General features: G+C 43.0%; 1 protein-coding gene across 1 annotated transcript; it reads right to left on the bottom strand.

Moving 5' to 3' along the window:
- Positions 1-1,805: 1,805 nt before the first annotated feature.
- nsd1a (nuclear receptor binding SET domain protein 1a) lies at positions 1,806-19,798 on the bottom strand. The gene is made up of 23 exons (XM_044128035.1): positions 19,130-19,798; positions 17,681-18,693; positions 16,861-17,002; positions 16,000-16,172; positions 11,551-13,363; positions 11,351-11,475; positions 10,568-10,787; positions 9,783-9,886; positions 9,087-9,146; positions 8,815-9,006; positions 8,630-8,722; positions 8,403-8,526; positions 8,089-8,289; positions 7,213-7,392; positions 6,325-6,481; positions 6,035-6,240; positions 5,849-5,961; positions 5,496-5,765; positions 5,287-5,403; positions 5,040-5,181; positions 4,191-4,297; positions 3,860-4,064; positions 1,806-3,070 (listed from the first exon to the last, which is right to left on the bottom strand). The coding sequence occupies exons 2-23, from the start codon at positions 18,674-18,676 to the stop codon at positions 2,310-2,312; spliced, it is 6,501 nt and encodes a 2,166-aa protein (XP_043983970.1). The 5' UTR covers positions 18,677-18,693; positions 19,130-19,798; the 3' UTR covers positions 1,806-2,309.
- Positions 19,799-19,918: the final 120 nt, after the last annotated feature.

Raw genomic sequence — 19,918 nt, forward strand, 5'->3', positions numbered from 1 at the left:
TTCTGATGTTTTACTGGCATTACAGAAATATAGCATCATTTCACTGAGTGCTAATGGAGGAGGATCGGCTCCTGATGGATGAGTTGCTGGATGCCAGGGTTCATCAAAGTCCAAGGAGTGAGACTGAAAGCAAAGACTTTATTCCTTGGATGCTGATAAATCAGAAAGCAGTTTGTAGCCAAGTTGACTCAGATCACCGGTTTACAGTCTCAATAAAGTGCGTCTTTGTCTGGTGTGTTAAAAACGAAAAGGAAAATTACTTAAATTATTTCCTGGAGAAACAAGCTTGATGTTCAGGTCGCTTCTCTGGTAGCAGATGTACTCATGGAAATATTTAGAGCCAGGTGGCTTGTTTTTATTTTTGTAAACCAGCTGTGTTGTTTGAGGAGCCAGACTGCAGGAACAGCTGAGTCAAAAGCAGTTCCTGTACCAGCGACTAAACTTACTCACCGCCACTCCGTTGACGAAAGCAGCCAGGGTTGGGGAAAGCCGGACGTTGCTGCGGCCGTACACAGAGCTGATGAAATCAGGTGCATACATGTGCTGAAATGAAAAGACTTTAGTAAATGATCTATTCTTGACCAAAACATTTTTAATAACCAGAGATCTTTTACTCCTTTGGTCATTTGTCCCCACACTGAATCGCCCCTGATTCAGCATTTCTACAGCATCACTAATTTGCACATTGACAATGGAGACTTTGATTTACCTGGCAGTGCTGCAGGGCCAGATCAAAGACATCTGTTGTGCTTCCAATGAGGCCGACCCCAATGCTGTCCAGCACCATCCTTTTACTGCGCTGGAGGACAACAGGGGACAAGTGCTGGGGCTTGATTTCACTGATGAACTGCCCAAAACTGGCTGTGACTGTGTCCTCCAGAGCTGTGTGTCGAGCGTGGCTCACAGGTTGAGAGAAGCCTAGACCACTGAAGATCTTCTACGCCAAGCTTGTAGGGCTCACATGATTAATCGTGACAAATTGATTATTGAAATAATCGTCAACTAATTTAGTAATCGATTAATCGTTAACTGGAGCATAGAGATGCAAAAAAAGGCCATTTGCTGACAAAAAAAAAAACCCCAACCCATTTAGAGCAGTAATTAAGCCACAACTGCACAAAAACTTTACACATAAAATGAGAAACAGTTTCAGCATCACCAGGTTCAAATTTACTAAAGAAATGCTGTGTTATCGCATTTTACACAATAACGTTTTTATTTTCTTATTTAAAAAAGGAATTGCTTGCTAATATTCATCTTTTAATCTTTGTCTAATGGGATATAAAAACGAGTGGTTAAATGAAGAATTGGTAGGTTGAGCTGCCATTTTTTCAGATTTTCAGATAAAATAATCAATTACTAAAATAATCGTTGGTTGCTTTGTACACTGCTGCACACTCACATGGTGACAGGAAAGAGCCATAAACTGTTCCCACAAAGTTGCGGATCAATTATCATTGTGCTCCCTTGAGCTTTCATGTGCTCAGAAATGCATGTTTTTATGTCAAATGAAAAGTTTCCAGAAGTTTCAAAAGCTACACTTAATATCCGATCAAATGCAAGGATAAGGGAGATATAATCTCATCATATTTGTTTAGCGTCTTTTTGGTCAGCACAGTTTCTCACCATGGAATTCTTTCTTATGTTTTAATCAAAAACCCTTTTTCACGACTCGTAGGTGTTTCAGTAAATAAGTAGGCTGCCTGTCTGATGTGCCATTACACCAGGAGCTTTTTGTAACTCCATCTGCCCAGTAGCTATTTTCCCAATTTGTTCAGACTGTTGTGATACAGAGAAAGCCAGAATGTTTATCTGAAATGAATGACTCCAGTGGGTTTATTTTTCACTCCTCACAAACAGAGAAGGTACGGTTTCTGCTTAACTGTAACAGGGACTCGACGACTCCTGGAAACAGAAAGAGGACGTAAAGACAGGGACGACGAGACAAGATGGCCTCATGATGACGGTTTGGTCAAATTTCTCACTCATTTCTTATATTACAAACATTTAAAAAAAAAAAAAAGGAAAAAAAAAAAAGGTTGAACTATGTAAACAGTGTGAAAAGACAGAACAAATCAAGAGAGCACCAAACACAAATAAAATAAAAGTCTGGACAGGAATATAAAGAGACTGAGTGAGACAACAGTTCAGCCTTAGCACCAGGACACATCCCCGCTGCCAGTCTGGAGATGAGAAGGCAATGCTGTACCACAGTGAAGGCAGTGCTGCGTTCAAGTAGGTACAAATATGGAACTCCTTCTGTCCTGTCAGCGTGTGGAGGGAGCTCCTGCTCAGCGTTACAGAGGGAGTCACTTCTCATCGTCCTCCAGCCTCCCCCATTCCTCCACCTCCTCATCATCAGCATCGTCATCCACGTAGCCGCCCCACGTCCCGCACACATCCCCTCCTTCTTCGTCATCCTCCTCCTCCTCCTCGTCTTCTAGTGCGTCACTCCCATAAGGCGGCTCCTCCTCTTCCTCCTCCTCCTCCACAACCTCCATTTCCTCTGTCTCATTGTCCTCTTCGTCATCTTCGTCCTCCTCCTCCTCGTCCTCCTCCGTGTCTAACCCGTACACATCACCGTCTTCCACCTCTCCGTCCTCTCCTTCGCGGGCGGCGCCGGTTGTCAGTTCAGTTATGTCAGTGAGGTAGGAGGTGCTGGAGGGGACGAAGCTGGAAGTGGCGGTCTTTGTGTTGATGTAGAGGCGAGGAGGAGGCTCTCGGCCGGATAGAGCATCCTGGGAGGGAGTGGAGGAGAGGGAAGCAGCAGAAGAAGACGAAGGAGGAGTTGCTCCTGTGGCGGCTGGAAGCGAGTCAGGAGGGACGGGCACGGCCATGTTCCCGGGCCTCATGGAGGCCATGTTGGGCATGTACTCCCGTACCTCCCCGGGTTCCAGTGGCTCGGGTCCGCACGGGTCGTGGTCGCTGCAGGACAGCTTTCCGTCCAGCTTGGAGATGAAGAGCTTGCCTTCACGGTGCTCTTTGCAGTATGAGTTGGGGCACATCACGCAGAACGAAGCTGCCTCCTTACCGCAAACGTCACACTGATGCCATGGACACTCCCATCGCCCTGGAGACAAGATCATTCAATACTTCAGCCATGCTGAAATGTGGAAAAATACTGAAACTATTAGCGTTTTAAATATTTAAATTTACTAAAAATGTTTTACTTTTCTACATTTTATTATGCTACAACCACAAACTTCAGCGTTTTGTTTTGGGATTTTATGACACAGCGTAGTGTAGAATTATGAAATAGAGAGAAAATTCTACATGGCTTTCCAAAAATGTTGAATTCCTTTTATGAATTGATTTGAGTGTTGAGCCTGCATTGATTTACAAGACACAACACATCAAATTACTCTAGAAGGATGTCAAGATGGCCACCAAACAAGCTTCCCAAACATTATAAAACATGAACGCAAATTAAATTCCAAAACAAAAAATTTATTACAGTGGATGCCAGGTGTCAGGTGTCTTTGTTGCCAAACTACAAAGACAATAAATGTTGCTATAACAACAGTCTCTTCATTAAATAGCCAACTCAACATATGTGCTTCAGACAGCAAAAACAAATCAGGGTTTTTCTGTTGCCTCTTCACTAACAGATTATTTCTTAAATCATAATACACAGATCAGTGAAATATAAAACGAAACTCATCTTCAACCACATTAAGTTTACAAAACTTTAACTTTTATCTTCTGGCAGCCCTTTGAATCTTCCAACTTCAGTTAGCACCTTTTCTTAAGCTTTGTCTTCTTCTCACGTTTACCTTTACAAACATTTCAGTTTGAAACACATCGTTACTTTGAGTCTGAATTTTAGTTTGAAATGGTTATCATTTGTAGATCTACTAACCTGCAGGCCGCTTTGCCAAGTTGAGGCAGTCAGCGTGATAGACTTTGGGACATCCCGGCTTTTTACAGGACACTATCTGGCCTCCGTCGCCGCAGCTGAAGCATTCGTCTTCCCTCTCCTTCGTTACTTGTTGCTTGGTCTTCTTCTTCATGCTGCCCTTCCTTTTCCCTTCCTTCACTTTCATTTTCTCAGCTGATGGCTGGTTCTAAGTAAAGATGGAGGATTGGGGGGGTTTGCAAAGCAGGAACCAAGTGAAGGTTAATCAGTGGCGAGTGTTATTTTTGACTGATATTGTGATCAGAGGCACCACGGATTGAATACACAGTTTTACCTTTGGTCGAACCCCCAGGAAACCGCTACAGTTGGGAGCTCCACATTTACAAGCAGTCTTCCCGTTGCCACGACACTCCAGGTTGTAGTTGAAGGTCAGCTCAACCCCTAAAGCGAAAATCATACTGACGCTTTAATTGTCGAAAACAATTTCTACACATAAAGAGCAAAAATCACATATCAAAGTCAGAAAACTTAGAAATCTTCTAAGAATGGAACATGAATAAGTCACACCGGTGCTTCAACTTGCCTAACTTTAAGATCTCTGCTTCAGCACAGCTAAATAAAATATCCAGGCCAGTAGCAGATCTCTGTAGAACCTGACGAGTTAATTTATACATTTGATTCAGATGCGAACACATAAGGACAATGGCCATGGAAGACTGGAGTTTGGTAACTCTGATTCTAGAGAAAAAGGGCATGTAATTTAAGAAAATGCCATTTTCAAAACATTTTAATAGTGCAGCGAAAGCCTCTGTCTAAAAACGTGTAGAACATTGAGATTTTCAGCTGCTTCCTTTCACCTATGGAGAATAAATTACATCAAATTGTCTTTATTTTAGTTCGCAGGACTAACTTTTTTGTCGCAATTGTTCATTTTACAGGCAGGCTGAGTTCAACATGGAGCACTATTAAAATCCATGGCTAGGGTGCCAATCTGTTGGGTCCACAAGCTAAAACTTTCAGAGAAACATTTCTTATGACGTCCTCCACTTAACTGAACAAAATCATCATATAAATCTTTAGCATTAAATAAATGTAATTATTTGGAGCCACAATTGAAAGGTTGTAAAAACTATTAACTTTAAGAATGCTTAAAAAAAAAAAAAATCCATTCGATCAGTGAAACCTTTTGGGATGTCCTGCAGAGCGAACAGCCCGACCCTGGTGTCCCCGTTCACAGTCCACTTCTGAGTCTCACAGTTTGGTTGGCAGCTATGGTTCATGAAGCGTGCCTGGTTCCCTTTGGGTCCAGCATCAATGACCCGATCCTAAATGAACAAAAATAACAAGTTTAGTCCCCTGATCTGTTTCAGGGTGTTTGATCATTTATCCCGTCTCCATGCTCCATTTACAGCTATTCGCTCCAGAATCACCTTGTCCAGGGTCAGCATGTAGAAGTTACAGATGTCGTTCTCCTGAGCGTGTCTGATTCTGGCGCGACATTCTTCCTCGTCGATCACCTCCCCAACATATTCACTCACAAAAGCACCCTTGGGGTAAAAATCAAAGAACAAAAATGAGACATAAGTCAAATGTGTCAACATCTCTCAAAATGTTTCAGCGTGTATTTTCCCCAATTTACCTTCTTGATATCAGAAACTGCGCGTAAACCCCATCCACAGGACAGCGTCCTGAAAATCTCCACAGTGGTGTACTGTCGCTTTGTAAAAGTCTGGTTCTGACATCGCTCCCCGGCTGCACACACTTGCGGGTGGCACTCATACATCAGCATGCGGTTTATGCACTCCGAATCCATGCTGCATGGGTTTTCATCGTACGCCTTGCAGTTGCAGCGGGGGATTTCAGACAGGTCGGCAGTGATTATCTGCACCTTCCCAATGGGTCGGTTCACCTAGGAAACAAAGTACCATTCCCCAGGTTTTCAGTTTATCGCAGTCACCTGGTTTTAGGTCCAGTTGGGCCAGATCAGCGTACCTTGATGTGCTTGTACGGAGGTGGTTTCTTGTCGTTCTTTCTGTCCTCCTGAAGCTGCTTCATTTCTCTCTCAGTCTGTAGCTCTTTGAAACGCTCCGCGGCCTCAGACAAGGCTTTAAGGACACAAATACAATCTCAGCTCATGTCATTTATGTGCAGAATTAAAACACTAGCGAAAACACACACCTTTCTTGTACACTGCGTCAGAACCTTTCCCCATCTTTTCGATGTTGTGAGTGTCACCCTCCATGTAGGGGAAGACTCTGGCTTGGTACGTCCACACAAAATCTTTGGAGCCAAAGAATTGCACCGGGAACTCTCCAACTTCATGTTTCATCCTCAAGATGTTGTTTGGGACGTCTTTGGTCAGACACACCTCGGCGGGCCACCACCTGAAGCGTCAGGCCAGGTTTCAGATAGGGTCCCTTTCCTGTTGCATTGAGCTGTTGTGTGGTGAAGAAATGTTTCGCCCTTACCTGTATCGCCCCCATTTGACCCAAAGGATGTCCTTCATGCGAGGCTTCTTTCCGGCTTTGCAGTCGTTGCAGAACCAGCTACCCTGAGGCATCTCTATATTCAAACATTCCCGATGGAAAGCAGCAGGACAGGATTCACAGCACAGCAGACTGCCCCCTGTACAGTCAGGAAAATACAAGTCCTTCAGTATAAACAGGAGATGTTGTCCAAGTCCTGTGGATGCAACATCAACCATCTGCCCCCGTATTTAACAGCTGTTTGTTCTGATATGCTAAAGTATATATATATGCCCAATTATATATACTTTATCTTTAGTTGATTTAGATGAAACTTTGCAAACTTACAAAACAACAAAGCATTACACTATCCAGAGCGGAAAACTGTCAAAACTTCTGCTTGTTGATGATCTGTTAATTCTGGTTGTGATGCCTGTTCCGGTCGACTTATTCTTACAAAACAAAACAGACTATGATACATAATCACACCACAGTAACTGCAATTGACATCCTGCTGGGAAAATAGCTTTTTTCTTATAAGAGACTGTAAGTATAAAATAGAAAATCACTTTAAATCATCACTTATCAAACTAGTTCTAAAATATTTCCCTAGCCAGTAAGATTTGTTGAGTGATCAGTATGAAATCCCCTAAAAAGTACAGCTACTAAATCAGCTCCTTGCTCCCTTAAATGCTACAGAAACAACAAGGGTTTATTTTCCATTTGACTTCATTGGTATCTGAAAGTGAGAAAATTGTTGGCCTTTTGCAGACTTGAGGTGAGATTTAGTTTAAATTTAGGACCTGGTTACACATGAAACCCTACAACTGAGTTTATAGTTTCTGTTCACCATGACTGAAAGCTAAAAGGGAGACCCGAGCCCAGACTGACCTTCGGAGCAGACGAAGCACCAGCTAACGTTTATGTGTTCGTGGTTCTTGCAGCCTTTGCGAGGAGCGAAGTGGTTGGGACACAGGAAGCTGTTGTTGGACAACACCAGGCTGCCTGCTGCCATGCAGTTGTCATTGGGGTGATAAGCTACGGGACAGCGGACACATCGAGCCAGCCGACCTGAGAAGCAAAACACACAGAACAGCTTCATCCACGCGCAGAAACTTCCCCAAGTTCAAGCTGACACTATTGTATGGGATTAAATACTTTAGATGAATTTATTATTTCACAGAAACATTAAATTGCCGGGACACTGAGAAACATAATAGCACCAAATACTGAGTAAGCAACTGAAAAAGAACCATAAACAGTTAGACACAGAAAATTATTTTTTTTTTTTTACAAATTATAATTATTTAAAAATGCTGAAAACACTGTAGGACTCTATTTATGCACTTATTTTTTCGCCAAAGGGTTTTAAATTTGGAAGAAGAAAGAAAAAAATACTAGAACTTCCTCAAGGTGATTATTGGTAAGTAAGAAAAGTCATCAAACACTTTAGGACTTTGTTTAAAAATCGGCAAAATTTTATAACTATGCATTTAAAACCTTGAAGATTATGCAATCTCTAACCTTATTCCAATGATAATTATTGAATTTAACTCAACCTTTTTTTAAAGTGCCGATTCACAACACATGACATGATAATTTATCAAATGTGATGTTGCTGCCAAAACTAAGAGCTTCTGTCTTATCGGAGTGAAGGCAGCCAGCCAACCATGTGCTTCAGTGTTCACCATGCTAAAAATGTTGCAACTCTTATAAAAGCTCCTCTACAGATGCGGTTTGATTGAAATGATGGGGGGGGGGGTCTACCTTTGGTGCTGCAGGCGTTGAGAGGGTTGGTGATGTGGCATGACAGGCAGACATGCAGAGGGCAGCGGAAGCCCTTGTTATGCGGCAGGGTGGGCGAATACGCCATGATGCAGTCCGAGTGGTAAAACTTCCCACAAAGGGGGATGATACAGCGCTTCACTCCATTATCAGACTTCTTACACACAAAGCAGTTATGAACACCTGAAACAAAAGGAAGTCGATGAGAATCTGAAGACTTGTAGCGTTTCAGGACAAACCGCTCACGGTCGGTCGCAGGATTTTAGGTCCTTTGTGAGTCACAAAGCGAGACCCACCGGTTTTACATTCCTGACAGAGGAATTTTCCTTTGGGGGCCGCAGACAGGCTGATGCACTGCAGGTGAAAGGCGCCAAAACACGGACCGTCGCACACCAAAAGGTCTCCCGTCTTCTCACACACCTGCAAAAAGACACACGCAGCAAGAGGCACACTGACAATAAACCTGAAACTAACACAGAAGGTGAAAATAATCACGTCGCAGTCAGTGTGAAGGTCTTTTCACCTGGCAGACGCTCTCCTTCAAGGATGCAGCTCCCATTTTTCCTTTAACATCACCCGGGGACGACAGACTGTCATTCAAACCCACCGGCATAACCTAAAGGAGATGAATATCATCTAATGTTACTAAAGCAGCCAGAACAGAGAGAAACTTAAACATTTTGCTTGGAGAAAACACAGCAGGGGCACCTCAGGTTTAGGAGTTAGTGTTCCAGTGTGTTCCTCCTGTTTCTCCTCGGCGATGCAGGGCTCCGTCTCAGCTTCCTGCTTCGGGGTCTTACACCGCTCAGGGCTGGGCGACCTGCTCTCTGGACGCCTGGCGGCTTCAGCAGGGGCGGATGATGCGCAGGGGGCAGATTTCTCTTTCGTCATGGATGCAGCCTATCCCACAAAACAAGGATTAGAATCACAAAACAGAACTTCAGCATGTCATAGTAAATGTTTGGTGATTTCATGAATACCTGTGTTTTCTTGACCAACACTTTTACGTCTGGCGAAATGCCGAGCTGCCGCTTAGATTCCTAGAACAAAATATAAATATTCAGGGTCCTGGAGTACAGAGCCGTACTCATTACAATTCTGTGAAGATACAGTAAATCAGGAAAGATTTTATGATTAAAAAAACACCATATAATTGTGCTAAAATTTTAAATGGAAAAAATAAAAAGACACACAAGTATCAAAAGGTTTTTTAAAAATTGACTTAAACAATTTTTTGCATTTGTATTCAACTTCCACGATTCACTCATTTGTAGAACCATCTTTCCCTAATTACAGCCCAAAATTATTCATACCCCTAGCAAATAATTTTTCTTCAAATGAGAGCTTTTGTCTGATTGGAAACAAATCCTAAATCCCTGAAAAGATACTAAAACACTTTAAACGGAGGATCAAATCTGGAAAAAAAAAGACATAATAAAAACTGCTAATCAAAATGTATAACCTTCTCAATGACCTAAAAACAATATATCGGCATTAAAACAATCAAACCCTTCTTGTGTTTCCACTGATATTTTGACCATCGTTTGCAATGAGCTCCAAGCCTACTAAGGGCTCCTTGCCATCACCCTAATCTTTAGCTTTCTCCACTTCACGCCTAAATCTGCCAGTGATGAGAGTAATTTTAAGCATACCTGTAAAAAATTTCATCAACATACCTTTTTCTTTGAGGAGCCTGCCGACACTTCTTCTATGGTACACTCCATCGCCTTGTGTGAGAGCTTTCTGGGCCTCTTTCTTTCTTGAAGAGATGTTCCCGAGTCTGACATTAAAAACAATTGACGTAAGTCTCAAGTATTCACATGCAGAAATTGACATTCAAAGACAGACGACATGGCAAATGCAGTTACAATAATGGGCTTTTGAGCTGTAAAAACATGAGACCAGCATATAAATAATTTCAGAATTTTTTCTAACTATCGTATCTGATGAAAAAGGACAGCTGAAGGTTTTGGGTATAAACTGACTTACATTTATAACTGCTCATGATCTCATTCGTTAAGTCTAGGTCCATCAGAAAAAAAAAGTAGTTCCAGATCATAACGCTGCCACCACCATGTTTCCCTATTGGTATGGTGTTCTTTTGGTGATGTGCAGTCTCATTTTAGTGCCAAACTTCACCTTTGGAATCGCATCTCATTCGACCACAACATGCTCTCTAAAAGATTTTAGCAATAATAACTTTGATTCTTAACTGTTTACTTTTCCCTCTAGATTGAAAGGTCAATTGAAAAAAGCAGGGGTGGGGACAATAAAATGGCCCCGTTGTTGTGGAGTTGAGCTCAAAAAGCAATAGTGATAATATGGGAAGGCTCATCTCTATCACCATTCTACTAATCACCTGATATCCAGTTCAAATGGGGACGCCACAAACAGATCTTATAAAAAGATAAGAAAACGAGAGGCGAAAACCTGATGAGAACAGACGGAGAGTAAGACTCACCACACTCGAAAGACAGACACGTCTCCTCTGCTGCGTCTGTGTCAAAGCAGGGTGGTGCTGTGACAGGAGATAAAGGTGGTGCTGGAGGAGAAAACTCTTCCTGAGACGGACTCGGATCCATCTTTACCCGAGCCTCTCCTGGCTCCGCTAAAGGCGACGTTGAGGTAGCCATGGCTTCTGTAGCACTGAGATCATGGAGTACCGTAATCCCTGAAGTCTCCTACACACAGAAACATAAGGCGCAATGCACAAGTTCACAGTTATCGGTATTCACACCTTTGGCACATTTAGTCACATTACAACAGCAAACTTGCTGTGATTTTATGTGACAGACCAAAACAAAGTGGTCCCGAATTCTGAAACGAAGGCTCACAGATAAGGAGCCTTGATTTAAAAATATGAATTAAGCCCCTAATTAGTCTGAGCGGACCTAAATAAAATGAAGTGCAAAACCCAGAGTGGCTACAAAAAAAATACACTACTATCATTTTAGCTTTCATTTGTTGAAAAAAAGAAAGTTAAAAACCATGCAATCTTTTCATTCTACTTCACAATTACCTGCGTCTCTCATTATGATCACTGACGTTTGTGATCATAATGGGACAAATTGTGAAAAACGTCTATATATTTGTACAAGTCTTATACAGTTTTATAATTATTCTTGTGGTTTTGGGCTTTTCTTTGATAGCTGTAGCTAATTATTTATTGAAAAATCCCCAATCTTTTGTTTCCTTTTTTAAATCCATACTGTAGGAAACCACAACCCCAAAAAACATCCCTCACCATTTTGGAACAATCTGCCGTGTGTTTCTTTGACCTCTTTTTTGTGGAAAATATTTGTTCATACTCCTCGGTGGACTCCAAGAGCCTCTTGGTTGGTTTCCGGAGGCGTTTGTTCTCAGATTGGCCTGTGTGCAAAAAACAAAACACTTTGATATTTCAAGAAGTACTAAAACCTATAAAGCACTCTGCTCGAGTCTTACCGGCTGTGCTGCTTGCATCTGAAGAGCGCGAGTCATTCTCTGTGTGCGCCTCGAGATCTGGAGATACTCTCATTGTCGGAGAAGCCTTCATCTCGGCAGGTGCCTCGGTCTCAGCGGACCTCTCACTCCCGGCTGCCTCGGTCTCGGCAGCTTCCTCAACCAGCTGCCAGCGCTTCTTTGGAGCCACGGCTATTTCTGAGGACTTCTCCAGGTAGCTGGCGGAGGACTCGGGGCCAAATGAGTCTGCTACAGGCTCCGTCAAGCCAGACTGGACGCTGATGAAGTCTCTCTCCGGTACGTCCAAACGCAGGTCAGGCGTTGTGAGCTTCAGTTTAGATGGAAGCCTTTGTTTTCTGCGCTGCTTCTCCGAACTCCCGACCTCGGCGTGAGGAGGAAAGCCTTCACAGTGATAGGTGTCGGCTGAGGCGCCCGCTTTAGTGCAGAGCTTGGTTTTCACCGGCGTGCTTTGGCTCAGCATGGGTTTCTCCGTCTGCCCGTTTTCTAATTTGATCTGAAGAGGTAGACCTTCGCAGGAGCCTCTCAGCGGACCACCTTCTGCTGCGGTGGGGATCACCAGGGGTTCCTCCTTTATTAAGGTAGCCGACGGCGGCAACACCAGCGGTTTGCCCTCTTTTTCTCGAGTGTCATGCATGTCCTTCAACAGCATCAGAATAGTACTAAATTTGTAATTGGAGTCAGGTCGAAAGACGCTCAGCTCAGAGTCACTGCTGTCCTCCATGGCTAGTGATTTGAACCTTAATTCTTTACTGTCATGAAAGGTGTCCATTGGAGACAGAGACAGAGAGGAGGAGGTAGATAGATCTGATGGACTGTTTTCTGCCTTGATTCTAACCGGCTGCTGCGCAGGTCGAGTTATCCCCTCGCACTTTGACCTGACCACCGAGCCGTTGTGAACTGGTTTCTTATTCAGCTTCCGTGCGCGACGTTTCGGAGAGCTGTGGTTAACAAAGGAGCATGTTTTGCTGGGGTATTTCCGATTCGGAGACAGTTCCGCATTGATGGGAGCATCAGTAGGAGTTTTGCCGAAGCAGTCTTCAGGAGGAGCTTCTGGTGGGATTCGGCTTGTGGCTGGTTCATCTTTGTGATTGGCCTCTTCTGCTGCTTTCAGAGCCTTTGTTATCAGGCGGCTGCTGGCAGAAAGAGTCCCAGAGTGCTTTTCCCTTGAACCATGGGACAATTTGCCTGGCCTCTGCTCAGGATCTTTAGAAGTTGCTTTGTTTTGAAATACACAGGACGAATCAGACGGATCTGAACAAACGTTTAGTTTTTTAGATGTCTTTTTCACTTTTACTGAAGCATGCGCTTTTCTGTCCGTGGTATCAGTGTCATATATTGGAGAAAGAGCTGTGCGTTTAGGTCGATTCAACATCGGAACTGAGTCTAAATCAGCATAAGGCGAGTCCTTCGGCTCCTCTTTCAGTGCACGTGTTGTTGCATGAAGCTGGCCGGCCTTGTTGGCAGTTTCCTTTCCACCAACAATATGGCCAAATATGTCCGACAAGCATTTCTTTTTCTTTCTCATAGCTTTGCTCTTATTGCCGTGTGCTGTGGAGTTTTTGAAGAGATGGTGCCCATTTCCGTTGGTCGTCGGACCAGGCGAGTTGGGTCGATTTGGGACAATGGAGACGGAGGGGGCCTCCAGCGGCTCTTCAGATGGAGGGAGGCTGGTCAGATGTTCCTCTCCATTGACGGGTAGTGAAAGTGTACTCTCACTGTTCCTCTGTCGACCAGGGAGCAGGTACTCGGCTTCGGACACACTCACTTTCCACGCAGTCAGCAAACTTTTTGGAATCTGCCCAGATCAGAATTTATGCGTAGATAAATTTACACAATAAGAGAATAAAAAGTATTGTCATGGAGAAAAAGAGACACAGTTCTTTGAATTCTAAAGTTTCACATAACAGGAGTCAGGAAAGATTTCATTAGAGGGAGGAGGTTTAACAGCTTTTAATATTATTTAAATTTAGTGTATATGTACTAAAACATAGAGCAGATTGCACATTTGTATTTATTAAACAAATGTGAATGAAAACTGGAAAAGCACTGTCTGAGAAACTCCAGCTTAAAAACAGATTTAAAAGGGAAAGTAGCAGCCAGGTTTTGATAGTTAAATGAACTTGATTTACTCATCAACCACAAGTCTACAAATTTGCTCACCTGGCGCATACAGGTGTAGGTTACACAAAGCCAAGACGAAAACACCTCAGCAATGACATGAAAGAATCAACTGTTGTTGGCAATCAATCCTGGAAGAGTTATTAGGTCTAGTCCAAGCAAGTCAAGCAAGTAGTGGAAAATTTCAGACAGTTTCCAGTCTTTTCAGAAGAGGATATTCCATCAATTTCAGACAAAAGATGGCGCAGAGAAATTGCATCTCAAGCTTTATTCAGGCATGAGAATGATAAATGTTAAAGTTAATAAAAGTAAACTTCATAAAAGACTGAACAAGTGTGGCTTGCTTGGAATGGTTGCCAGGAGAATGTATGGCGATGTCAGCAACGCGTTACTGACCACTTTTTTCAGTAACGAGTAATCTAACGTAATCTTACTCTTAATCTTACTTATCGAAATCCCTTTGCGTTACTACCTTCTTTTGTAATTTCATTCTATTCGTGACCACCGTTTCTGTAGTTGTGTAAAATATATAGTGTTAAGAAACTAAGAAAAATACTTGACACTTGCAGTGTACAGACATATTGCTCAAACGCAGCGTGCGCCTGCTGCTCCCTCCATCTCTCTCTCACTCACTCAAACAGACACAATGGCGGATCGTGAAATAAGTCAACAGAGAAAGTCATTTTGAAGGCAGAAGAAATTCTGAGCAAAAAACCAAACAGACTAAAAGAGAAAACTGTAAAAATGCCTCTGCTCCTAAACAAAAACATGTGAATGGGAAAGTTTCAAAGCTGGATGCCTCTGTTGCTGTTTCATTCACATCTCCAGGATTTTCAAATGAACATGTTGTGGTAATTAGGATGCCAGCTTTCATTTCATAGTGCTTATTAATTAAACAAGGATTTATTTCAGTAGGGCTTTTACTTTTCTCATATGTTGTATGATTAAAATAGCTTGGCTATAAAAAACAAGACTCCTACCTCAATGTAGTTTGGAATTTAAAATAAATAAATTAGAGTGATGCCTGGTGTTCTTTATGAAGCAAAGATTAGAGTTAATGCACTTTTTCTACATTTACCAGACAGGTTAGGTGTTTTTGCACAAACATCTGTTCAGTATCGGTTCAGTATCGCCGATACCAGCTTGAATTTAACTAAGCATTGGATCGGAAAGAAAATCGATGGTATCAAAAATCACTAGTGAGAGGAGGGAGGAGTCGCTGCTGCTGAAACCAGTGCAACAATTTGGGCCACTACTGTTAAGTAGCTGGTCTGAAAGTGTTATTTTCTTATCTTTTTGGAAGTCTTATAACACACAGTGGTTGAAACACTGCACATCACTTAATTATGTATTTCATAATCATACTGTAATTATGTATTTTTTCAGTAGGTGCAAACAAACTGGTCAGAGTTGATGGTAGATGGATGAAGCTAGAAACAGGGGAAACCTGGATAAGAACCTATTGGAGATTGCAAAAGACTAGAGAGTGGGTTCAACTACCAGCAGGACAACAAACCTGAACAAGAACAATGTTGCAATAGTCAGATCAAAGCATATTCAGGTGTTAGAAGGACCCAAAGGTCCAGCTTAATTGAGATTCTGAGGTGAGATTTGAAAAAAAAGAAAAAAAAAAAGACTTTCACAGATGCTCTCTTTTTGATTGGACTAAAATTGATCGAATCGCAGAAAACAGTCAGTAATTTCTGTCTCTAGATGTGCGAAGCTGGTAGAGGTCGATCACAGAAGACTTGCAGCTGTAGCTGCTGCGAAATATGATTCTAGAAGATACTGACTCAGATGGACTGAACACGAATGCATGGCGCACTTTTTAAATTTTGCTTTGTAGAGAATATTTGAAACCATGAATCCTTCTCCTTCCACTTCACAGCCACGAGTTACTACGCTGCTCACTTAATAGTCAAATCATAGACGTTGGAATTTGTGGCTGCAACCTAACAAATGTGAAAAAGAGCTATTAACACTTTTGAAAAGCTGCCATACGTTCTCACGTTCCCTTTCTGTCCTGGTCGACAGGCTCTAAAGTCTGTGTTTCTCCCCACGTGGGTCTGTAGCAGAGACAGATTTAGTCACTGTGGGCCTTTCACACTATTCCACGTTGGCTTCAGATGTGTTCAATGCATCATTACTCTGTGGAATCTGCTGTGGGTTTGTGCACACAGCAGCTTAAAAATGTTAACACTTCTACAACCATGTAAAGATCAATTATTTTTTTAGACGTCCTGATAGGTAAAATTCTAGAATTCAAAGATGCTGTACTTTCTTTTGACCGTGACTGTAAATGTACTTATTCACCGTATACTTGTAGTCCTTCTCCTTCTGCTTTCCCCTCCGTCTAAGAACAGGCAGCTCGTCGAACTGATGTCCCCCTTCAAATGGTAGAATGACGCTCCCTGGGACCCAGGTGCGTTCAGTGACCTCGCCGACCGTCTCCAGGAAATACATCCGACAAGGACGATTACTTGGTACTGAAAAAGAGAGAGAGAGAAATGAACAGCTGTGTTAGACACAGACATTAATTTGATTTAGTGCCAATTAGCCAGTGAGATCAAATGTTTCATAGAGATGGCTGAAGCTGCATATCATTAAATCTTAATATCAAATTTTACTTTTGTGAAAAAAGTGAAATTTCTTCATTATATTGATTACTACCAACAGCGTTAAATTTGTGGAGTTCCTTTTAATTTTTAGAATAAGGACTTGCAGCTAATGAAAACTCCTTATTCAGTTTCTCAAAAAATACATATATAATACTACACCAGTAAAGGATATATACTTTTATTGCAGAAATATGATCATGTGTGGCCAACACAATCACAGGGAAGACTGTTTTTCAAAAGAGATACACTCATTCCCTCCACAAGGACGGTAAGCCTCAAAAGGTTAATTCTGTATACAAACATATTAATAGAAAGTTAACTAGAAGGATAAATGTGGTAAAAGGGAGTCCGAACACAACTACAACCAATTTTGCTTAAACTGAGTAAACTTTGTGATGCTCTTCAGACTTAATCTTCAGATCCTCTGCTATATTATTGTATAAGAATTGACGGCTACTAACTACTACTATGTCGTTACATTTTATTTTACCAGCATATCTGTCCACAGAACAGATATAAAAATGCAAAAGGTAATCAAAGCTTCATCAGAACTCACCTTTCATTTTTGTGTGGACCCCTAGGTTTGGGTCACAGAGGACCTGGCAGGGCCACCAAGGTCGTCTGTTGAATTTTGCCCACACCAGGTCTCCTTCTAAGTACTTCACAACAGGGAGAAGTTTTTTCTTTGGGCTGTTGGACTAAATCAGCACAAGGACAGCAATTTAATGTGAGAAAAAGGCTAAAATGACAGGTCACCTTATTTCAAATGGAATCAAAACCGTGACAGAACGCTATAGGAAAGCACGGGCAGCTACTCTTTCAGTGTTAAGATTTCATCAAGCTACGTTTCATCTAAAAGTGTATATTTCAACATACATGTTTACCAATTTGAAAAAAAAAAAAAAATCCAGTTTCTTTCTGGTCAAAAACAACTTTTGCTTTTCTTTGAAGACCTAGATTCTAATTTTGAGCCATTAAGATTTTCTAGACACTACAAAAGAGAAAGTAAGATGGCTTCTGACTCAAACAGAAAACAAAGAAATAGTAAGATTATTCTCATTTTTACATTAAAGCATGTTCCACTAAACTTTATCTGAGTTTTACTACGTTAAAAATGGTTTTGCTTTATTTAAGGAACAGGGTGAATACGTCATATCTTCATATTTATTCTGTATTTATTATCTAATCAGAGCAGATTCTTATCTTTGACTGACTGATTGGCGCATCACTATAAGATATATTTCAAGTGCTACTTTTAACAGAATCTTCCCCTCGTAAATTAGATTTCTCCACTCCAATACATAGCCAAGAAAAACAAATGTTCATTTGGTTGCACAAACAATGCAAAACAAATTCCCCACGTGTGTCCAACTCACATTAGAGTTGGTGCCAGCTGGTGAGACAAACCCAGGGTCAACAGGAGAGGCGAGTTCGACTTCGCTGTCCGACTCCTCGCCCACATTCCACCCGTCTCTCATAGTGATTTCTGGCAGTGCACTGGGACTTAGTGTGGGGTTAAGTTCAGAAATAGTTTTGGACATCAGATTAAAGACTGTGGGTTTGTATGCTCTTCTCTCTACCACTGAGTTGCATGTGCTTTTGCTCCCAGCGACATTTCTATCCTGGGTCGTGTTTGAGGGGATCTGAAAAGGTTTGAGGTCCTGAACGCCACCGTGCCCCTCCTCCTCTTCCTTGATGTCACTGCTGTCAAACAGCATGGACCCAAAATGCAAGCCGCGATGCTCCCAAAAGGCAATGGGAGCATCGGGGATGCGCTCGAAGCTGTCTGGACTGCGAGGGGAGAAGCCGTTCCTGCTCCCATTCTGCAGACTTTCAAAGGGGTCCATGTCGTCTGTGCCAGGGGACGAAGGTAGCTGGATGGGCGGTGGCTCAAACCCCTCATCTTCATCAGTGATCGAACTTGCACAGTGCAAGTTGCTCCTGGGGTGAAAGTCTTTGCTGTTGAGTGAGGTGTTCATGCGCTGTGGTCTCCTCTGAGGGCTGTAACCTGCATGCAGAGTCTCGAATGGCTCCATGTTGTCAGTGCCAGGAGATGGAGGCAGTTGGACTGCTGGTGGCTGAAACTCATCATCGTCATCATCAGTGATTGGACTTGCACAGCGTAAGCTGCTCCTGTCCTGGGGGTCAGCATTCAGGCGCTGTGGTCTCCTCTGTGGACTGTAGCAGCGAAAACGCTCCAGCTGATTGTATCCCAGGAAAGCAGGCTGTGACAGCTGGCCCGGTCCACGAGTCACAGTGCCACATTGGTTCCTGTAAGAAGTGCTCAGAGGGCCGTTTCGGCCCCTCAGATCTGGCTGGCTGGGGCCAAACACTGATTCGACCCTAGGACCCGGTCTGTATGACTGATTCATGTTGTCATCCTTATATCCTGTTGAACAGAAACAGACACTGTTAGATAAGGGAGCTGTGACGTTTAATACTACCACAACAAACATAAATCCGAGCAAAACAACAGCCTATCCAGTCTGCAAAAGAAACTTATGAAGCGAAGACTGTGCGCACACACACCATGATAGCATGGCCTCCATTGTAAAAGGCCAGCTCAAGACAAAACCCTAAACACGTCCACCGGTGAGCTCCGTCCACACGTTTCTGTTTGCGAGTTATGAGAAAAATAGCGCCGCTTTGTCTGCTAATTGTGGGTCATGGCGATCACCGAGACTGTAGTGAAGGTGGTGACACTGAGCCATCACAGAAAAAAAAACACACAAGAGCGGCTCACACAAACAAGCTACGAGCGATCATAGGAAGCTACTATTAACTCACACATTGTCAACACGTGGAAATAAGGGCGAAAAACCCACCATTTGGAGGTCGATCACCGTCAAACCAACAGCGGATCTTTGTTGGAGTGACACAAAGCGACTGCTTTCCTCGGCTTTGCCTGCACAATCCCAGCTGCAGCAGCTCTGATAGTAGTAGTAGGCCCAGGCACAGCTCTCATTCTCGGCACTTCATCGCCTCATCAGCAGCAGCGGCGACGGCAGCAGCGACGGCCCTCCTCTCAGAAACTGTCAGCTTTACAGTGAAGAACAAGATTAAATCTGCTGTTACACCTTGAGAGCCACAACCGGTGTCTCCCTCTGCCACAGCAGATTATTTACTACATGTTTTATCTTCGTGCTAGTCGAAGTGCCCCCGGTTATGTTAAAACAAGCCCAGGCTGACTGTGTTGGTGAGCAGCAGCCAATCGGCTACCCAGCTACCCAACCCCCCGTCTCCGCAGAGGGCCGTGACACTCGCTCACTACCGCACACACTCATGTAAATACGGGCGAAAGCGCGAGCGCGCGCGTTAGGACATCCAGGTGAAGTTACTAAAACTATAAAAGAGCAGTAATAACAAACTCTAAGGAGTTCACAGAAGAATGAGGTGCGTCGGCGTTTTTGAAAGCAGACTCTGGGTGTGTTGTTTTGTGACCGAGCAGATCGGCTTCCATGCCACTTTCAGAACCGCACACACGGCCTCCCCGGTCAGACCTCACTCTGTGCGCCATGTTGTCTTCCCGCACAGAGGACTGGCAGGAGGAAGCAGGCCGCCAGGCAGGCGCAAAGGAAAATAAAAGATAAAGACAACAGGCGAGAGCCGCTGCG

This window comes from Gambusia affinis, linkage group LG09 (assembly GCF_019740435.1).
Source record: "Gambusia affinis linkage group LG09, SWU_Gaff_1.0, whole genome shotgun sequence".
Lineage (NCBI taxonomy): Eukaryota > Metazoa > Chordata > Actinopteri > Cyprinodontiformes > Poeciliidae > Gambusia > Gambusia affinis.

Coding starts and splice junctions, on each gene's coding strand:
- nsd1a (XM_044128035.1), bottom strand. CDS start 18,676: ATGAATCAGTCATACAGACCGGGTCCTAGGGTCGAATCAGTGTTTGGC. Junction 5,766..5,848: donor CTCCGTACAAGCACATCAAG/GTACGCTGATCT, acceptor TTTGTTTCCTAG/GTGAACCGACCCATTGGGAA. Junction 3,071..3,859: donor CTTGGCAAAGCGGCCTGCAG/GTTAGTAGATCT, acceptor TCTTGTCTCCAG/GGCGATGGGAGTGTCCATGG.